The sequence below is a fragment of the Antennarius striatus genome, chromosome 12, assembly GCF_040054535.1.
Source record: "Antennarius striatus isolate MH-2024 chromosome 12, ASM4005453v1, whole genome shotgun sequence".
NCBI classification, from domain to species: Eukaryota; Metazoa; Chordata; class Actinopteri; order Lophiiformes; family Antennariidae; genus Antennarius; species Antennarius striatus.
Window position 1 is genome coordinate 6,332,021 of NC_090787.1, and position 19,043 is coordinate 6,351,063.

The following is a 19,043-nucleotide window of genomic DNA, read 5'->3' on the forward strand; positions in this document are numbered from 1 at the left end:
TGCAGTGTAGCAGAGTTGTCTTTGAATTCAGGCTGCAGTTTGGATCCTGGTGTGATCTCCTGGTCATCCTTGAACCAGATTATGGTCATGGGTTTGGACCCAGACACCTTACAATCCATGGATATGTCATTACCAAGGAACCCATCAACTCTTTTCAAGGACTTAATGAAAGTCGGAGGCATTATCCGATCTGGTTGAAGAAAAACATCTAATTGATTAAAACAGTCTTCAAATGTCTTCAAGACAAAACACCTGAACTAAAGGAAACCCATGCAGCTTAGTCAAAGATTACACTTCTGTAATTAACAAAATCAGCAGCTGTGTATTTTTCATGTGAGAAGGTAATTAGAGTAAGACTGGTTGTTCATCATCTCTAAAACTATTATCCAGCGTTAATGATTAAAGGACCAAGGACTAACCCAGAACAGTGACTGAGCATGTGCAATGATCTTTCCCGACTTTATTTGACACTTCCATCCTGTACTCGGACGTGTCTCCTCTTTCTGCCGTGAGGATCTTCATGGTGGCCACGTTGTCCTTCAGGGTGATCTTGTATTTACGGCCACTGATCATCTCCTTTCCGTCTTTAAACCACTTGATTTTCAGGTCTGGGCTTCCTGAAATGGTGCACTCCAGTGTGGCTGAATCTCCTGCAGTTACACTAATGGATTCTGCAGGTTCTATGATTCGGGCAGGTTCTGGCAACCAAATACACTCATCGGTTAAAAAGTTCTAAACTTTAAGACCCAAAGACCTATAAATAAATTGTAGAGCATGGAGGGTATCATCTGACCTTGCACCGTCAGAGAAGCTTCACATCTCTGATGACCAGCCTCGTTCTCAGCTTGGCACAAATATTTGCCTCCATGGCTGATGGCGACACTTGTTATCAACAAGCAAGCAACATTGCCCTCAAAGACCATCTTTATGTTTGGATCATCATCTCTCAGTATTTCAGAGTCTTTCATCCATTTGACAGTGATGGGTGCTGAGCCCTTAACGGTTCCCTGAAGTTTGACTGCAGTTCCCAACACAGCTGTAGCACTCTCAACCCTCTTTGTAAAGGTTGGTGGCTCTACAAAAGCATATAATGTGTTCAGAACTGAGCCTGGAGTACAAGACTAAATCTGTTTGAGGTCACTAACCTTTTAGTTTAGCCATGGCCTTAGTGGTGACTCTCCCCACATCATTTGATATAACACACTGATAATCTCCAACATCTGTACTTTCAAATGGATGGATCTCCAGCCTTGATAAAGAATCTTGGGAGATGATTTTATATTTCTGATCGGTGGTGACGACCTTCTTGTTTTTTAACCAGCTGATTTCAAAGGGAGCAGTTCCTGCAATCTTGCACTCCAGCTGAGCTGCTGTTCCCTTCACCACCTCAACGGTCTGCAGTTCCTCCCTAATGAACGGTGGTTCTGGGTGTGTAGAGTAAAGATGTCAGCTACAAAAGGTGTGTTACGTTAGCAGTGAATGCAAAGTCAGTGCAATCGATGACAAACCTTTAACAGCAATAAGGGTGTTGCAGCTCTCACTGCCAGCATTATTTGACACCTCACAGGTGTAGCTCCCACTGTCTGTGACCTCAACCTTCATGATCTCCAGAGTGGAAACTCCACCCTTAAAAGATGTCTTATATTTTTCTCCACCACTGAGTTCTCTTTCATTCCAGAACCAGTGGATGTGAAGTTCAGGCGAACCTTTAACAGTGCACTGTAGGCGTGCCGCTATACCTTGTTTCCAAGTAAACTTAGGTTCCATTTTCTTGACAAAGTTTGGAGGCTCTGAAACAAGGTTTTAGTTCAAACACAGTAAGATTTAAAAAATAAACAAAAGAAAAGAAAAAGGCAAGCAGAAGAAATCGCATCAACGGACATGCAGTTTGCAAAAAGAAGAGCGACGTAGACAGTGTGTCATGTTACAGCAAACAGTTGGCTTCAAGGAGCCAACCGGCTCATTTCAAGAACTTTGTGCTGTTTAAGCTCCCAGAAAATCATCCTGAAGCTCTTACCTTGAACTGTCACCACAGCCTCACAGTATGAGGTCCCAGCCTCATTCGTGACTGTGCAAACATATTTCCCAGAGTCCTTCACTTTAGACTTGGGTATCTCAACAACAGCCACCTTGTCCTCAAAGGACACTTTACAATCCATGCTTGGGTGGACTTTTTTGCCATCTCTGGTCCAGACGGCGGTCACACCAGTCTCCTCATCTACCTGGCATTCCAGCCGCAGCAGGTCATTGACGGCGGCTGACAACGGCTCAATGACCCTAACAAAGCTGGGCTTGCTGATAACCTTGAGCTCTGTGGTAAAGGTAGCCATGCCAATACTGTTGGAGGCCTTGCAGAGGTAGACCCCCTGGTCAGCCAGCTCAAGACTCTTAATCTGAAGGGAATGTTTGTTCTTTTCACATTTCATGACATAGTTCCCTCCAGATGAGATGGCTATGTTGTCCTTGTGCCAGACAACGTCCATGGGTGAGGATCCGGTGAGTGAACACTGCAACACAGCTTGTTTGCCCGCATACAAGGTCATTGGATCTGGTTTCATTACAAATAGTGGTGGGTATATTTCTATGGAGAGCAGGCACACAAAACAATGTTCAGAAGTTGATCAATTTATTAAAAATCAACTAAACTGCAATCTCAACGTTCTGAGCTTGTCAGATCCATTTTATACACAAATGATCACATCCTCGATGTTGCACCATCGCAATTGCGGTGAAAGGTTGTACATAATTCTCTCTCTCTCAAAAACATGATGCCCAAGAGTCCCACTGGTTCTTACCTGTGACGGTGAGCGTGGCTGAGCAGCTAGCGGTGCCATGCTGGTTGGACGCTCTGCAGGTGTATTCACCGCTGTCGGCTTTGACCGGGTTCAAGAGCTCCAGCGACGAACTGCTGTGCTGGCTCACAATCCTGAACTTGTCACTTTGTTTGATCTCGATGCTGGACTTGAACCATTTGAAGACAATGTTAGGCGCCTCCGCTGTCTCGCATTCAAACTTGGCATTACTGCCAATGTTTATATCCAGAGGGAGAAGTTTTTGCCTGAACACCGGTGGCACTGAACATATGCAGAGAAACCAAAATATAAATGTTAGGAATGTCATCTGTGAAACTCTTGTGAAAAAAAAGATCATGAACAGGAATGGTGGAATGTACAACAATGGAAATTCAGCAGTGACTGTAAGGGAGAAAGAGAGCAGGAACTTTAGCCCCATGGTTTCAACGTTTCCCAGAATGCTGCTTGAGAGAAGACAATGCCATTGAACATGATTGTCATGGGGCTAGGGTTCACGCTAAAATAAAGAAGAAGGGAAAGTTGTGTAGGCTTGGATGCATACATAAAGACACTGGAGATATGGAGAGAATGGTCCTGAAGGAAATGGACAAACCATAGGAACACAGAAAAGCACTGAGAGTCACGTATGACCAGGATTGTCACAACCATTTTAGTCAAAGCTAAATTGGAGCTAAAGTAAGCTAGATTTCATGACTGTGACAGTCCTGGTCTTCAAGCAATGATGTGAGGCAAACCAGACACGGTGAGTTAGCGCCATCCAGTGGCTTCAGGAGGGGCTCATGCTGAGCTATGAAATGAACATACAGGTCAGGGTGACAGGTGAACAATCCCATGAGGCCTCCAGTGAATCAGTTTGAGTGAATGATTAGTCAGTCCCATAGGAAACGGATGAATGAAGGAACGAATGAAGGAACGAACGAATGAATGAATGACATTAATGTTCCTAGAATCAAACCTCTTGAGACCACAGTGAGTCTTGAAGATGTTGTCGTCCTGCCAGCTTCATTCTCTGCCTCACAAACATACTCTCCTTGATGCCTGTCCTCAACTTTGTTGATAACCAGTGTGTATGTGTCGTGGTCTTTCAAACACTTGAACTCATCGCCAGATTTCACCAATTCGCCATTGAAAAACCAGTTTACCTTGGTGACGTACTTAATAGTGGTGCTAAGGGTAACTTTGCTATCCTCATCCACAGATGAGTCTTCGAGGAAGGTGATTATTTCTGGGTTTTCTCTCTGCTCCGGCCTCAGGACGGTGATCTCCTCTGTGAACACCTCCTGCCTCTGCTCCCGCTGGATGCTGGTATCCTCCACCGACTCGACGGGGACAGTGGCAGGAACCGGAGCAGGAGTAACAACGGCTGCTCCAACGTCTTTCTGCCTGCTTACTGACTTCACCTCCTGCCTGGACACCTGGACTGAATGCTCAAAAACCATCTGAGTCTCAGTGGAGACTGTGACCTGAGATGAGACAGATTTTTCCATCTTAGCTGCAGATGATTGCTGAACCATGACCTGCTTCTCAGCTGAGGCACACTCAACAGTCATTCTAGACTCAGTCTTGAGTGCAGCAGCCTGAGACTTCATGGCCGTGAAACCCACTGCACTCTCTGCCACGTTCACCATCTCAACCATTGGTGACATCACCTGTTTGGACCGTGCCGAGGTGACGTATGCCCTTTGAGGTTTGTCCAGCTGCATGGTGCCTGGCTGATCTGAAGTCAGAACATTTGCATCTTGGTATATAATGGAGTGGAAAGCTGCCTGGAGTTCAGTTCTGAAGTCAGCTGTCTGAGGATACTGACCCTCCACTGTCAGAGTGATCTCCATGGGGGCGCCTGCGGTTGTGATCAGGTACGTAAACATGGTCTGTTTTGGCTCTTTTTGAACCTTGACCTCCTGCATATCCACAGCCTGTAAGCGTTTTGCAACCTCAGCCAGGAGCACAGGCTGGTCGGTGGCCACAGCAGCGTGGAGGCAGTCTCGAAGCTGACGCCGCACATTCAGACTCAGTGGTTTGGGGATGTGGATCACAAATGACATCTCTTTAGGAAGGGTGGCGTTGTCAGTCAGTTCTGACGCCATAGCAGACACATTGGGCTGTATGCTGGGGGTTACTTTGGTGGACTCAGACTTGGTGGTCTCCTTGAGGAGTTCACCAGTGAGCAATCGCTTCTCATCCATCACTATGGACTGCCTGACTGACTGGCCCTCCTGGATCTGAACAGCGTAGTCCTGTTCCGCTGCCTTGAGGAGGACACTGCTCTCTGTAGAGGTCTCCTTCTCTTCGATCTGGATGGACTCAGTGGGGACTTTGGACTCTATTGCTGTCTGGCAGGAGAATTTATCCACATCTATAAGACTCTCAGTGTGACCCTCCACCATGGCCTGACTGTCCATCACTGTGGTGACCTGCAATACATCCAAGCGATCCTCCTTCTGCACCAAAGCTCGTTGCTTCTTGACATCGGTAGTCACAGGTGTCTCCTTTGGTAGCTGCATGGGCTGGAAGGAGAGCTGAAGAATGTTTTGAGGCCTGGGCTCAGATCGAAGCTGAGACTGTGTGCCAGTGACAGACAAATCCAACTCGGTGTGATATTCTGCAGTGAGCTCCCTCTTCTCATCTGAGATGGCAACATATCTCCGTGTTTTTTCCTGTTTGGGCGCTGCCACCTGGTGGTCTGGCTTCTCCAGTGTGAGAATGCCCTCTCTGGGCAGAGCCTCCAGAGGCTGAGTGGACTGGAGATGCAGCAGAGTCGCTGCCTCCTTCTGAGGCAGGATGGTCATGCTGCTGGTTTTTGCCTCAAACTCTGATGTGTCCTCAAAGACTAATGTCCTCTGCGCATCCTGGCTAACAGTGTGCAGCAGAGTGGGACTCTTCCTCGCACCTGCCTGCTCTGGTGCTGGTTTCTCACAGGTGAAGCTTGCCAAAGATGGCAGGAGGTCCTGGTCTGTCAGAACCTGGAGGTGCAATAACTGCTCTCCTTCGACCTGTGGCTGAATGGACCTGGCACTGTCCAAACTGGGAAGCTGCTGACTGGGTTCAGCCTGCAGCATTCGCTTCTCCTCAGCAGTAATAGCTGCCTTGATCACTCTATCCTTACAGAGCTGAGCAGTCTCCTCAGCAGCCCTCTGGGTGGAGACAGTAGTCTCCTTGGAAAGAGTCTGCCTCTCCTCACTGACTGAAGCCACTATAGGTTGATGCTGCTCTTTCCCCACCGTGGACTTCATGGCGGAGTCTGCTGTTGCTAGCTCAGTTACGTAGGCATCTGCAAGCACTCGCTTCTCTGCAGACTGAGCAGAGTATAAAATCTTCACACCTTCCTTCACCTTGTAGCTGGTCTCCTCTTGAGGTTTGGGGATGTCCTGGGACTGCTCTTTCAAGATGGATAGCTGGGACTGGACCTGATGTCCACTCACCTGATGTCTGGGCTCTGAGCAGGGCCTAACAGCAGCAGACCTTCTGTCAGCCAGAGGTTCTGTGCTGACAGTAGAAAGGGGAGTGAGCTCCTCTGCTAGAGCTGACATTATTTTCGACCTCTTCTCTCTCTCTGCCTGAAGTTCAATGACTTCAGGACTCTGAATGCGACTACAGTGCTGCTCTGTGAAATCCTGACTCTCTTCAACCGATGATGTGAATGCTGCCACATGAAATTGTTTTGTAGGAACTGCTGAAACCTGTGGTGGCCGGGTGGGAACAGTGGACACTCTCTCCTCTATCTCATGGGACTGAAGAACAGCTGCTTGGTGGGTGACCTGCTCACGATAAAGAGTGGCAGCAGAAATATCTAGTTCTTTAAGGGACCCCACTTGCTCACTGGGAATGATCTGCCGATCTTCTGTGCCAATGGTGTAAACCATCTGATCTGGTCTAGCTTTGTCCTGGCCTGGGAGGCTAACTTGGTACAACCGGGACTCTGTTGCCTGCTCCGTGACTGATACATTATAGCCTTTCTTCTGGACCACTGTCACCTGTTCCTGTTCTTTGGAAATGGTTCGTCTAAGCACAACAAGCTCTGCACTACAAGACGCTTCCCCATACGGGTTGGAGGCCTTACAGGAGTACAGACCACTGTCTTCTTGTTTGACACTCTTGACAGTGATGAAGCCAGACCCGTCTGAGTTGGCTACAAGGGTACAGTGTCTACTGGCCTGGATTTGGAATGCCCCCTTGAACCACTTCACATCTGGAACTGGATCACCACTAACTCTGTAATGGAAAGAAACCTCTCCTCCTTCTGAACACTTCGCTGGCTGGATTTGAACTGAGAACGATGGAGGTTGGCCTGTCACCTTGAACATCTTCTCCACCCATTTCTCTGCATGGCTAACATCATGCTTCTTCACCTCCAGGTAGGTGGTGCATGTTGTCTGGCCAAGCCTGTTGGTGGCGGTGCAGGAGTACTCACCCCCATACTCAGAAGAGACCTGGGTGATTACTAACGTGTACTCCTCTCGTTCCTCCATAATCTTGTATACGGAGGAGTCTGTTATCACCTTTCCATTGTGAGACCATTTTACAGTGGGCTTTGGAAGCCCAGACACCCTGACGGTAAAGCTAGCGGTCTCCCCGGCCGTTACAACGGCCGGGGAGATCTGGCTGAGGAAAACTGGCTTTTCTTTTTTCTTCTCTAAGGCCGAAGAGTAGCGTTTGGACTCTGGCTTGAGTTCAAGTGTTTTAGTTTTCTCTGGTAACTGGACACCAGTGTAGTAGGTTTCCTCTTGTTCCTCCAAAGTGGTGATGGTGGTGCTACGATGTTCTGTTGGGAAATATTGAGCAAGACTGACATCAATATCCAAAATAGAAAAGCTGTCATATTAAGACAAAATGTTAGAGGCGTCAATTAAGTCAGTGATTTAAAAAAAGAAATGGATTGACTTGATGCAATATTTTGAGAAGCATCTTTGTCACTTATAAGTTACAAATCCAAAGCGGAGTGAAATTAGAACCTGGAGGTACTGACCCACATTCTGAGAGGCTTTAAGCTTCTAAAATCTAAACACTGATCGGCTTCCAGAACTCATTTTGACCACAGGTGTAGCAAACTGGCTCAAAAACATTTCCTTTACGCAAGTGCCCGGGACACAAAGACTCGACTTTAACCAAACATGAGGTTCAACATCCCCCGTTTCTCTTTCTGGACTGATCGACTCACGGTTAAACAGCTTAAAGAGTCGAGTTGTTCCAATGCTTGACGTTAGATGTCTCATCGCGACACACACACTGATTGATCAATACGGCTCCGGATCTCATATTCGATGTCACCTGATGCAGGTTCCAGGGCCAATGATTATTAAAACCATTTACACAACAAAAGGAATTTCGAGCAAAATGAATGGATTTAATACAGACTCACTATTAAAATTATAGCGACCAAAAACGCCTCACAACAGAGGAATTCAAAAGACTTGGGATCAGCCACTAAACCTGATGACACCAGCAGGTGTCACACCTGATGGACGGCGAAAAACGGAACCACGGTGTCGATTTAAAAAAATACACCCATCACAAACAGTAACTTTAAATCATCAAATCATTTATTACAGAAAATCTCACATCATGTCTGTACAACAAACCATCTCAAATCACAATGTCAGATGTTTTAATTGTCTTATTTTATTGGTATATGTCACTCAGACTTTCAGAGTTACACATATTTACAAAACTGACAATTAAAATTCAAAACCTTCACAGTATTCTTGATTGTTAAAATCTATTGATCATCTTGCTGCATGTTGAATTATCAACTTGGATCAAAAGCCAAAACTCACTCATACAACAACAAAAAATCATTCAAAACATTTGGAAAAATCATTCAGCAATAATATGAATAAATCATACAACAAAATGTTCTAGTTTGACTTTTGAAATACGTAAAAATGTTCATTTTTTTGCACTTCTATGTTTTACATGCATCAGTAATGCAAAGATGTTGTTCATGTTAATCTGTATTATTCAAATCTTGTATTGAAACTTTTAAACTCATACTGAGAGAAGATACTAAAGTTTGGTGTCTTATTTAATAGAACAAATGATAATGAGCTTTGTCCTTGTTTTCAACACATGACTGAAGGTGAGGATGTTGAACTGGAGACAAATCACATCTCAGAAATTTGTCCTTGTGAATAAAACAATCCCAGCCAATGGATACAGGTGGAAATGATTTGATTTCTGCATTGAAACTCATGCCTGGATTTAAATTGAAAGAAAATCACATCTAAAGAAACCAACTAAAAAAAAAAAAATCCTCACACACATTCCTAACATTACAAGGAGTTAGGCAAACCAATGTGAACAGCATGATTTCCTTTTTTTAGCTTGATGGCTTAAAAATCTAAAACCCTTCGGAACTAGTTAGTTTGTAGTTGGTTGCAAAGATATTACACTGAAGTGAAAATCCAAAGTTCGCCTTTAACCTCTACTGTTAAACTGACCCCCCCAAAAAAACTAACAACCCCAAAATAATAAATGAGTAAATAGATACTATCAGCATCCAAAAACACTTAATTTCAGGAAGAAATGCCACACAGGTCGTTTAATTTGTTCCAGTAGTAACATTACATCAAAACTGACTGAAAACAGAAATCTCTGACACGAAGCAGCAGCACACAATAGGTAGGCCATTTAGCTCCTACCACCAGCCCTAACCCTAGAAGACCTTCTACCACCTGCCCTAACCCTAGAAGACCTTCAAAGGGTAGGCCGTTAAGCTCCTACCACCAGCCCTAACCTGAAAAGACCTTCAACAGGCAGGCCATTTACCTTCAACCACTAGCTCTAACCCTAGAAGAACGACAACAGGTAGGCCGTTTACCTTCTACCACCAACCCTAACCCGAGAAGACTTTGAGCAGCGCCTGTGTCTCCAGAGAACCGGCTGTGTTCTGGATGACACACTTGTACTCCCCAGCATCACTCTGGGTCACGTTGGTGATGAGCAGGTTAAAGTGACCTTCACTCTTCTCCTGAATGATGTACCTGCTGTCCGTCACACATCCTCCATCTTTGAACCATGTGGCTGTGGGGTTCGGTTTTCCGCTCACCAGACACTGGAGGACGACCGGTGTCCCCAGTGCTGCTGTAATGTTCATCAGGGGGATGACACATTTAGGGGGGGTTTCCGTCACCTGGAAGTGGAAGCTGCATACATCAGATGACTTCCCCTTGAACTCTACCCTGTCATCTTTTGCTGGCTCAGCAAACACGTCAAAGTTGATGCTGAGGTACTTCTGTCCCTGTTCGCCTGTTTGTGTGTCAGTGTTGGCCACAAGCCTGACTGCCCGCTGTGATTCATCCTCCTCCTGCTGAAATTCAAACTCCAGCTCAATTTCTGACACCTGTTCACCACTAGGTGACGTGTTTCCAACCATCATGTCAAACTTCTGAGGATGAACTTTGGCACTTCCAAGAGACACGGCGGTCAATTCTCTTCCTCTGGCCTTTCCTGTGAACTCTTTGGAGCTCAAGACCACCAAGGAGGCCCGGCTCAAAGTCTCCCCAACAATGTTAATTGCCCTGCAGGTGTAGACTCCACTATCCTGTGGTGTGACTTTGCAAATCTTCAGAAAGTGGTTATCTCCATCAGAGGAGTGCAGGAATTTTTTGTTATTGTGAGGGATTTTTTGGCTACATTTGAACCATGACAAGACTGGAGATGGAATTCCCATCAGTGAGCACTCAAACATGATAGTGGTACCCTCAGGGGCTTCAACATCACAGATAGGATTGATGAACCTCGGCGGCATCTCAGTCACCTCAAAAGCTATTTTCAAATCGTCATACTCCTGAGTGACAAAGTCCACGGCCCCCTCCTCGTAAACACTGGGTAGTACATCCAGAGATATGATCATGCTCTTGTTGTCTGCCGTGTACTCAGGAATGGTGATGATCTTCACCCTCTTCTCAAACTGTTTCACCTCATTTTCATCCAGTTCTACCTCAAGCAGAATCTCCTGTGGAGAGGGAGAGCGAGAAGAGTCCTCTTCTACATCAAACTCCATCACATGCTGATGGGTGACAGCAGGGGGCCCTGGCATGAACCTCATCTCTTGTGATACAACCACCACCAATGCAACACTCCTGGCTTCCCCAACATAATTCACAGCCTCACAAATGTATTCTCCCTGGTCATCTTTAGTCACATTGTGAATAGTTAGCAGGATGCTATCACCATCTCTTTCAATTATAACCCTGTTGTCTGCTACCAGCTGTTTTTTGTTGCAGAACCACCGAACCTCAGGTGAAGGTACACCAAACACCTCAGCACAAAAAGTCAGTGAGTCGTCTTCAACCAGTCTCCTCTTAATGAGAGGTTTTAGGAAGGCGGGGGGGATTCCCTGGACTTTCTCTTGAAGACCGGCCAGGCTTAGTGACCCTTTTGCCTTGAATTGGTTCTCATTCACGTTTATGTCAGGAAGCAGAATTTCATCACCCTTATCTGCAGGAGATGTAAGAAACTGAACTGGTGAGAAGAACTGCTCAATGGATTCTCCTGTCAAGGGTCTCTCATGTTCCCCAGGGAACAGAGGATGTTCTGGAGGGGTTATAAACCCACTTGGTGCATCAGAACTGGCAGACTTGGGAGTGTAAAACGACTCAGCAATGGGCTGTGAGGCCTCAGTGGAGGAACCAGGAGTGTAGAACCTCTCAGCTATGTCTGCAATCTCTTCACTAGCAGTGCTGCCGATCTCTATGGACATTTCCGACTCAGGAGACAGTGGCCTTGCCCAGTCTGTTGGAGGGTTGTAGTAGTCATACACGGCACCAAACGTGACCTCCTCTTCCAGGAAGTCTCCTGCTACTGCTCCAGCTTCAGCTGGTAAGGCCATATCCAAATCATCGCTGTCCTCCTCAGGTGCAACCTGATTCTGAGGTTTCTCAGCAGTCATACTCTCAGGCACAATGTCTTTAACTTTGTCATCCACTTTTGGACTGGGCACAAGTACTTTAGGTTCTATCATCACCTCATCCCCTCTGATCTGTGTATGAGGCCCAACTACATCACCAACTGTGGCGATCTGAGCATCTGGCACATTACAGAAGACCCCACTGTCCATAGAGGATTCTGGCAATGACATCTTAACCTCACTCACATGCCCCCTTTCCGGCATTGCAAGATGTCCGTCCGTGATCCCACTACTGGTTTCTGTTAGCTCGTCTACTACCACAGCCCCCCTATCAGGATTCAGGAACTCCATGCTGATGAGATCAGTGCTGCTGGGCGGAGTCAAAGAACTTGGACTTCCCACTTTTTTCTCAGGGTTAGGAGACTCAAGAAGGCTCTGGGGTTCAACAGTTTTTTCTTGCTGAGCTGAAGTTCTTGCAGAGCATTTTGCTGCTGGGACCTTTTCTGATTGAAAAGGAAAGAAACTGCAAGTTTTTTCAAATGTTGTCTCTCTCACTGTTTTTCCACCTGTCTCTATTTTCTCATGAAACGCAGTAGGTTTCTCAGGCGGAGACTGGACCAACTCTGGAGACTCCAGCTCTTCGCTTGGTGACTGATTCATAGATTCATGGCCTTCGGTTAAATCTTCTCCCTGTCCAACATCACCGGAGTCCACAGAGGCATTTTCCTTCAGGGAGGAGGTAGACTGTGACGAGACCTCTTTTTGTGCAACCACAGGTTGAGCAGCTTTGGGAGAACCTGGATTTCCTCTCACAGCAGGGGGAGATACATCACCACCTTCTACACCCACGGCAACAGGATCCACCAATGCCACAGTAGGTATAAATTCTTCAGGGAAAAGTCTCATCTTTCCCTGTTCCTGAGAGTGGGATGTGAGTAATCCAGCTAAGGAGTCTGACTCAAACGCTTCTTTGATTTCAGAAACCTTTATCACAACGGTGGAGGCTTGCAGACCACATCCAGATACTGTTGGACGTGCTGTCAAGGTTCCAAGTCTAGCTTGTGCAGTTTTGCCAGCCAGTGCAGGTGGTTCCTCTGCAGTCAGTGTAGACGGTTCCTGTGCAGCCAATGCAGATGGTTTGTCTTTCTGTGACCTGTCCACTGTTCTATTGAAAGCTGCAACAGGCTTAATGTCCCCAGTTAAGCTAACAGGAAGCTGTTTCCCAGAGGGAGTGAAACCCTTCCTTCCTGCAGTGCCACCGCCATCTGAAAACTGCACAGGCTCTGTAACTTGAAGCGACACATCAGAGACACTTGAAGCCTCCCCCAGCTTGTTTCCAGCGACACACCGGTACAGTCCAGCATCGCTGAAGGTAAAGTTATTTACGTACAGCCTGTGAACGTGATCATCTGCCTCTACTTTGTATTTCTCCACTGCCACTGGTAGGCAAACGTCATTATAATACCAGGTAACCTCTGGGGTGGGCTTGCCTGTGACCACACACTTTAACACTGCAGTACCACCCTCAGAACAGCTGATATCTTCTAATTCGCTGACCACGTGAGGAGCTTCACCAACCACATCAAAGGAGAAAACACGTTTCTGTTTAGCAGGCTGAGAGGTGCCCTCGTCTTCTGAAGTTTTTCCTGTCAGAGGCTCAAGTCTGTCGTCTCTGCGTTCCTCCATTAAGCCAGGGGTGGGGGTTGCTGCAGTAATTCTGATCTCCACGGGTGAGGAGCTTGAAGATTCATCTGAGCGCAGCTGTCGGTGGGTTACCAGCTCGGGCACCTGCAGTGTTGCTTTGCCTGAATCCATGGAGGTCTTAATTCCGACTTGTGCCAAGTGGTCCAGGCTTTCCTCAGGCTTCTCTACTTCTGTTTCTTCCACATCTTCTGTGCCACCTGACATTGTCATGTTTCTAGAGATCTCTAGAGTGCCACGGCAGATGGATTTGCCATGCTTATTGGTTATGACACAGTCATATGTTCCCTCATGGTCTGCTGTTGGGTAGAAGATAGTGAGCTGTGATCCATTACACTTGCTGATGATATCGTAATCAGGATTGTGGGCTAATGGGTGGCCATCTTTGAGCCAAACGACAGTGGGCTGAGGGTCACCCTGGAACTGACATGTAAATTCTGACATCTCACCCACTTTTGCTCTGACTGGTGATATTTCCTTTAGAAATACTGGATGAGAGCCTCCAGTACTTACGTCCCCCTTTTTCACCGTGTTAGATGTTTGAGTTTGGTAGACTCCATCTTTCACACCTGAAGCTCCTTGGACTCTCTTCTGCTCTTTTATTGCTCTGGGTTTGAGTGTCTCTGGACAACTGTCCCCAAACTCCTTAAACTTGATCAAATCTCTGCTTCTTTCTTCTATTCTTAACCCTTCTTTGTCTGTGTGTTGACTACTTTCTCTGGTATTCTCTTTCTTGCTTTTCATCTCCACCTCCTCCTTTATCCCTCTCTCCTCTCTTGCTTCTAACTGGGAGTATTCACTTCTGGATTTATCATCAATGATAGCATACTGGTCCATGTGCACATTCCTCGCGTCTCCCAAAAGAACATCAGGTGGACTATTACATAAGAACTGTTTTGTGACTGAAGAAGATTCTCTGAAAGATTTATGGGGGCTGTCATCCTTGGCAGAGGTAGCTTCATGTCCCTCTGAAGGAACACCGATAGTTTGTTTTGCAGATAATCTCTGGTCAGGTGATGCTGCACGGCCTCTATCTTTGACAAGACTGTATTCATTAGAACTTCTATTTGATGCATCCAGTGGGAAGCCAACTGATGTAGGTGAAGGATTCAATTCCATACATGTGTCATGTTGAGTGAATTGTTGAAGAGATGAAGGTATTTTTGTTGGGAAGATGCCACCAGCAAGAGCTGAATGAGGAGGTGGAAGTTCAAAAGGGTATGTTTTCCATTCCTGAACAAGTGATGGGGCGTGGGACTCAACAGGTAATCCAGACTCAGGTTGTTGGACAGGATTGTCCAAAGCCCACTCAGGTTTCAGTTCAGCTACTTCCTCCTGTTCGACAACATCTTCTTGCCATTTCAGGAGGCGATGAGCCAGTGCCTCTTCTTCACTGACCAAGTATTCACTGTCCCGCTGCAACTTAGTCTGGCAGTCGTCTGAGAGCAGCTCATCAGCAGGAGGCCTCTTCAGACCATCCTCCTGCTCAAGTTGGAGACCAGGAGGAATTGATTTACCCAAAAGACACTTCTCTGGGGCAGTTAGGCCTGGTGTGGGCTTCTTGCCCTGGACTACTTTAGGCTGTGGAACTGATCCTGAAGTCTCTAAATTTCCTCCAATGTTAGTGGTCCTCTCTGGTGGGATCTGTGGGTAAACATCTACCCACTCTGGCTCACGTTCCACGGTGTGCTCCTGTTCCAGCAGAACATCCTGCTGCCATTTCATTATCCTCTCAGTCAATGCCTCCTCCTCACTGACAAACTTCTCACTCTCATTCTTTAACTCAGACAGGTTCTCCATCGACAGCTGGAGTTCACGGTCTTCCCTGGTCTTGTCAAACAACATCTCTGCTCTGGCATTTGTTCTAGGCAGTGACTCCACTTTGACTCCTGGCGTGGGTATTTGAAGAGACATCTGCACAGGCACGGCATTAAATACATCAAGTTGTACTCTACCTTTTCCTTTAGGTGACTGACGAATTGACTTTTCAGCATGGTCCTCCTGCTGGGTGCAAATGTGGCCCTTAGATTCCACATACTGTGTCTTTGCAGATATGAGCTCAGCTTTGGGATAGGGTGTCTCTTCCAATGGCATTTCCATGCATTGCTGGTGAGTCCTAGTCTGCATAGCCAGGAGTTTCCTCTCACTGTCCCTCTGCCGTGCTTCTAGACTCCTGTCAGTCTCTGCCTTCAACAACTGTCCCTCATATACCTGCTGACATGGCTGAGTGGCCCCTGATGCCAGCTGATCTCTCAGGAACCTCTCTGTGGTAGATCTGAGGTGCAGCTCAGGTGGCTGCCAAAACCTGTCTTCAGCAATGGTGTCTGTTCTCGGTGACAGCTCTGCAGCTTTTAATCTTGGTGCCATCATAGCTGTCCCTTCGGTGTGCAGTTCTCCTGGCCCAGCCTTCACTCTGGCTTTCAGTGGAGAGGCATCAGTGTCTACTCCCCCTTTACCTTGAGGTGAATCATTTGATAAAATGAGAGCAGGAACTAAGGCTGCTCTTTCTAGAACCTCCTGCTGTTTGTGAAGGTGGCCCTTAGAGAGCATGTACTGTATCTCTGCAGACGTGGGCTGATCCTGATCAGGGCAGGGTTCCTCCTCTTCCGCCATTTCCATTCCTTGCTGCCACTTCTTGATACGCAGAGCTAGGAGTTTTTCCTCGCACTTGATCCGCTCTGCTTCCAGACTCGTTTCATACTCTGCCCTCAGAGACTGTTCTGCACACTCTAGATTTGGTTCAGCCGGTTCAGATTCCAGCTGATCTGGTGCTCTAGCTTCACTCAAGAACTTCATTGGAATGGATTTTTCTTGCTGTGGCCTGGGTGACAGCCTGAATTTGTCTTCTGCCTTGGTGATTGTTCTAGGCGATACCACTGCTTCCATATGTGCAGCTCTAGTCTTTAATGTTGATTTTTGTGCAGGCATTAGCAGTGCCTCACCTTCCATTTCTACTGGCATAGCTTCCTTTGTGGCTGACGTTTGAATGAAGAATGCAGAAGATTCAGCTTTGTCTCCTCTGGCTTTTACTTTATGGGATGTTACCTCCATTGCACCTTCAGAATCAGCCAACTTTGCATTCATTATTGGTGTCTTATGGAAACAGGGCGGGATTGTAGACATTTCTGCAGATGCTTTTTTCTCTTCTACTACCGGCTGGGTATAGATGCGACCTGCAGGCTCTGTGTGTTCTACCTCTACTGGCAGGTGCAGATTATTTTCAGGGTAAAATGTGTCTTCTGACATCATACTCCCTTGCTGCCATTTTCTGATTTTCAGCGCAAGAAGTTTCTTCTCACACTCCATCTGCCCAGCACCAAGTCTCCTCTCAAACTGAGCTCTATGTGGCTGCAGTGGGTCGGTTCCTGCTGTGTCTTCTGGTGTTTCACTCAGGAACGTCTCCCTGCGGGACTTCATCATTGACTGCTCTTTTTGAGCAGGCTTCAGATCAGATTTCCAGTTTTCAGTGGGACATGTAGTTTCTGGGTATGCTAATGATTGTTGATGCTGACATAGCTCAGCCTCAAACTTTGAACTGTCCAATGTCAGATCAGTAACAACACCACAATGTTCACTCACCATCGGCGACTCCACACCTGTTGCCTCTTTCTTATCTGTCGATGTTTCGATCAGCTGACCGCTCATGATCTGGATTGCCCTGGTTCTGGACTGAGGTTCAAATGAATGCCTTGCATAAGACTTATGAGGCAGCCTGGTTGGGGTTTTTACTTGAGCCTCACTGTGAATCTCCCCCCAATCAAAGGCCCTGTGGACATGCTGGGCGTCAGGTGGAGGGACAGGCTTGGCCCTGAGCCTCTCTATGTAATCTGAGTAGCTGGGCTCACTTGTGACTGACTCCACATCAAACTCAGAGGAGGACATGGTCGAGACAGACAGCCTCTTCTTCTGTTTGACAGCTTTCTGGAGTGTGCCAAGTTTAGTTCTGACTTCGTTGTGAAGGCTCTCCGTGTCACTGAACCTCTCACTGTATCGGTCACTGCACCTGTCACTAAACCTTTCACTGAACTTGGTGCCGGTGCGCCGGTCGCAGTAGATGTCACTGAACCTGTCGTTGAATCGATCAGATCGATCAAACATTGGGGGAGGGGACAGAGCACGCTCAGAGGCAGTCTCCAAACGTTTGGGCTTTATTTCTGACTGTTTCTCTTTCGAGCAGGACCCAGACCTGAAGTAGACACTACGCACCAGAGAACTTCTAGAACGAGACCTTCCCTGATGTCCTCTGGAAACGGACCTATCAAACGGAGACCCTACGTGCCTGAGATCAACCCTAATGGTCGTGTCTTTCCTCTGATCTGCCAGAGTTTCGATGCCCTCCTGCGACCTGGCAGAGCATCGTAAGGAGCCCAGGTAGTTAGCAGACTGCTCCTCTCTCATAGACACCAGGAGTGACGCTGTCGACTCAGCCGAACCCTCTGTGTTTATGGCCATGACCTTATAGCTGCCTGAATCCTTGTCTTTAACACTCTGGATGAGGAGGCTGGTGGTGTGCAGGTGTAGCCTACCGTCAGTACAGACCCTACGTCTACGCCCCTTAGGAACAGATTTATTATTATGGAACCAGATGATAGTCGGTGCGGGGTAAGCTACTAATTTACAGGTTAACTCCACTGGGTCTCCTTCCAGGACGGACTGGAGCTTGAGTTTCTCAGTGAATGCAGGTGGGATGCTGTCTGTCCATGACGTGATGGGGGGGTTTCTGCTGGAGCAGCGGTTGTCCAACCGCAGGCCGTCATCTGGGACTTCCTGCGTGTCGGAGAAGGCTTCTCTCAGCCGCCGAGTGCTGGAGGGTTCCTCGCTGCTGTGTGGCATTTCTTTGTGACAGAACATCTCTGCAAACAAAAGCAGACATTAGTCAAAGGGGTCAAAAGAGAAAAAAGTCTGAAATTAATCATGAATGGAATTATTAAATGCATGCTGGGAGTCACAATGCCAAGAGAAATAATTTCACTCACCATATTTGTTCGAATAAACGCAAGACTTGATTCTTTTTATTAGAAACCTGCCGATCCTTCGTCTGTGGAAATTTCTTCAAAACATAAATTATTTTAATTATTATAAAAAAACATGATTCCAAGATGGGCTGCTAACATTCGCTTGTTTTATTTTGGGTAATTGCCTTGGCTCGAATATTCCTTACCTGACTTGCAGACAGGAGAATAAACGCCCTTTCTAATCTTTAAGAACAAATGAATGTCAAGCAAGTATCATGTTTTAGATCCAATATGTAAAGAAAAGAAGCATTAAAGTGGGTGAGAAGGCGTTTATTCGAACTAATATAGTTTACTGGTGTTATTTAGAAAGCAAACCACAGGAATCACATCCCTCTATCTGCAAGCCAGACTAAGAAATATTTTGCAGGAGGAAGGAATCAGTTCCAGATGCAATGAACCTTCATATCTTTTAAAGGTCATTTCAGGCCCGGAAGCTTTAAAAGATACAAATCCTGTGCTTTTTCTTGGAAAGAAATCAGAGGAACCTTCATGCCACAAAGAAATGACTCTAGGATGCAAACCGCAAGAGTCAAAACTGGTACAAGCAGGTTCTACCAGTCCTCGCCTGAAGGGAAGCATGGAACAAGAGCAGGTAGAATAATACAGACTACTGGAATGTTCTATGACAGAGATGACATGCAACTCGTGAAATGCAAAGGTCATTAA

At 46.6% G+C, this 19,043-nt stretch overlaps 2 protein-coding genes across 11 annotated transcripts in view; both read right to left on the bottom strand.

Annotated features, from left to right (window-relative positions):
- Positions 1-19,043, bottom strand: part of LOC137604872 (titin-like) — a 199,834-nt gene that overhangs the window by 153,231 nt on the left and 27,560 nt on the right. For 8 of the 10 annotated variants that reach the window (XM_068329062.1, XM_068329063.1, XM_068329064.1 and 5 more), the window contains 2 exons: positions 3,769-7,575; positions 2,796-3,074 (listed from right to left, as the gene is read on the bottom strand). In XM_068329062.1, coding sequence (XP_068185163.1) covers positions 2,796-3,074; positions 3,769-7,575 — 4,086 coding nt within the window. The remainder of the gene's footprint in view (positions 1-2,795; positions 3,075-3,768; positions 7,576-19,043) is intronic. The other 2 variants (XM_068329070.1, XM_068329069.1) reach the window with 1 other exon arrangement.
- LOC137604874 (muscle M-line assembly protein unc-89-like) lies at positions 8,332-18,361 on the bottom strand. The gene has a single exon (XM_068329073.1). The coding sequence runs from the start codon at positions 18,211-18,213 to the stop codon at positions 9,646-9,648; it is 8,568 nt and encodes a 2,855-aa protein (XP_068185174.1). The 5' UTR covers positions 18,214-18,361; the 3' UTR covers positions 8,332-9,645.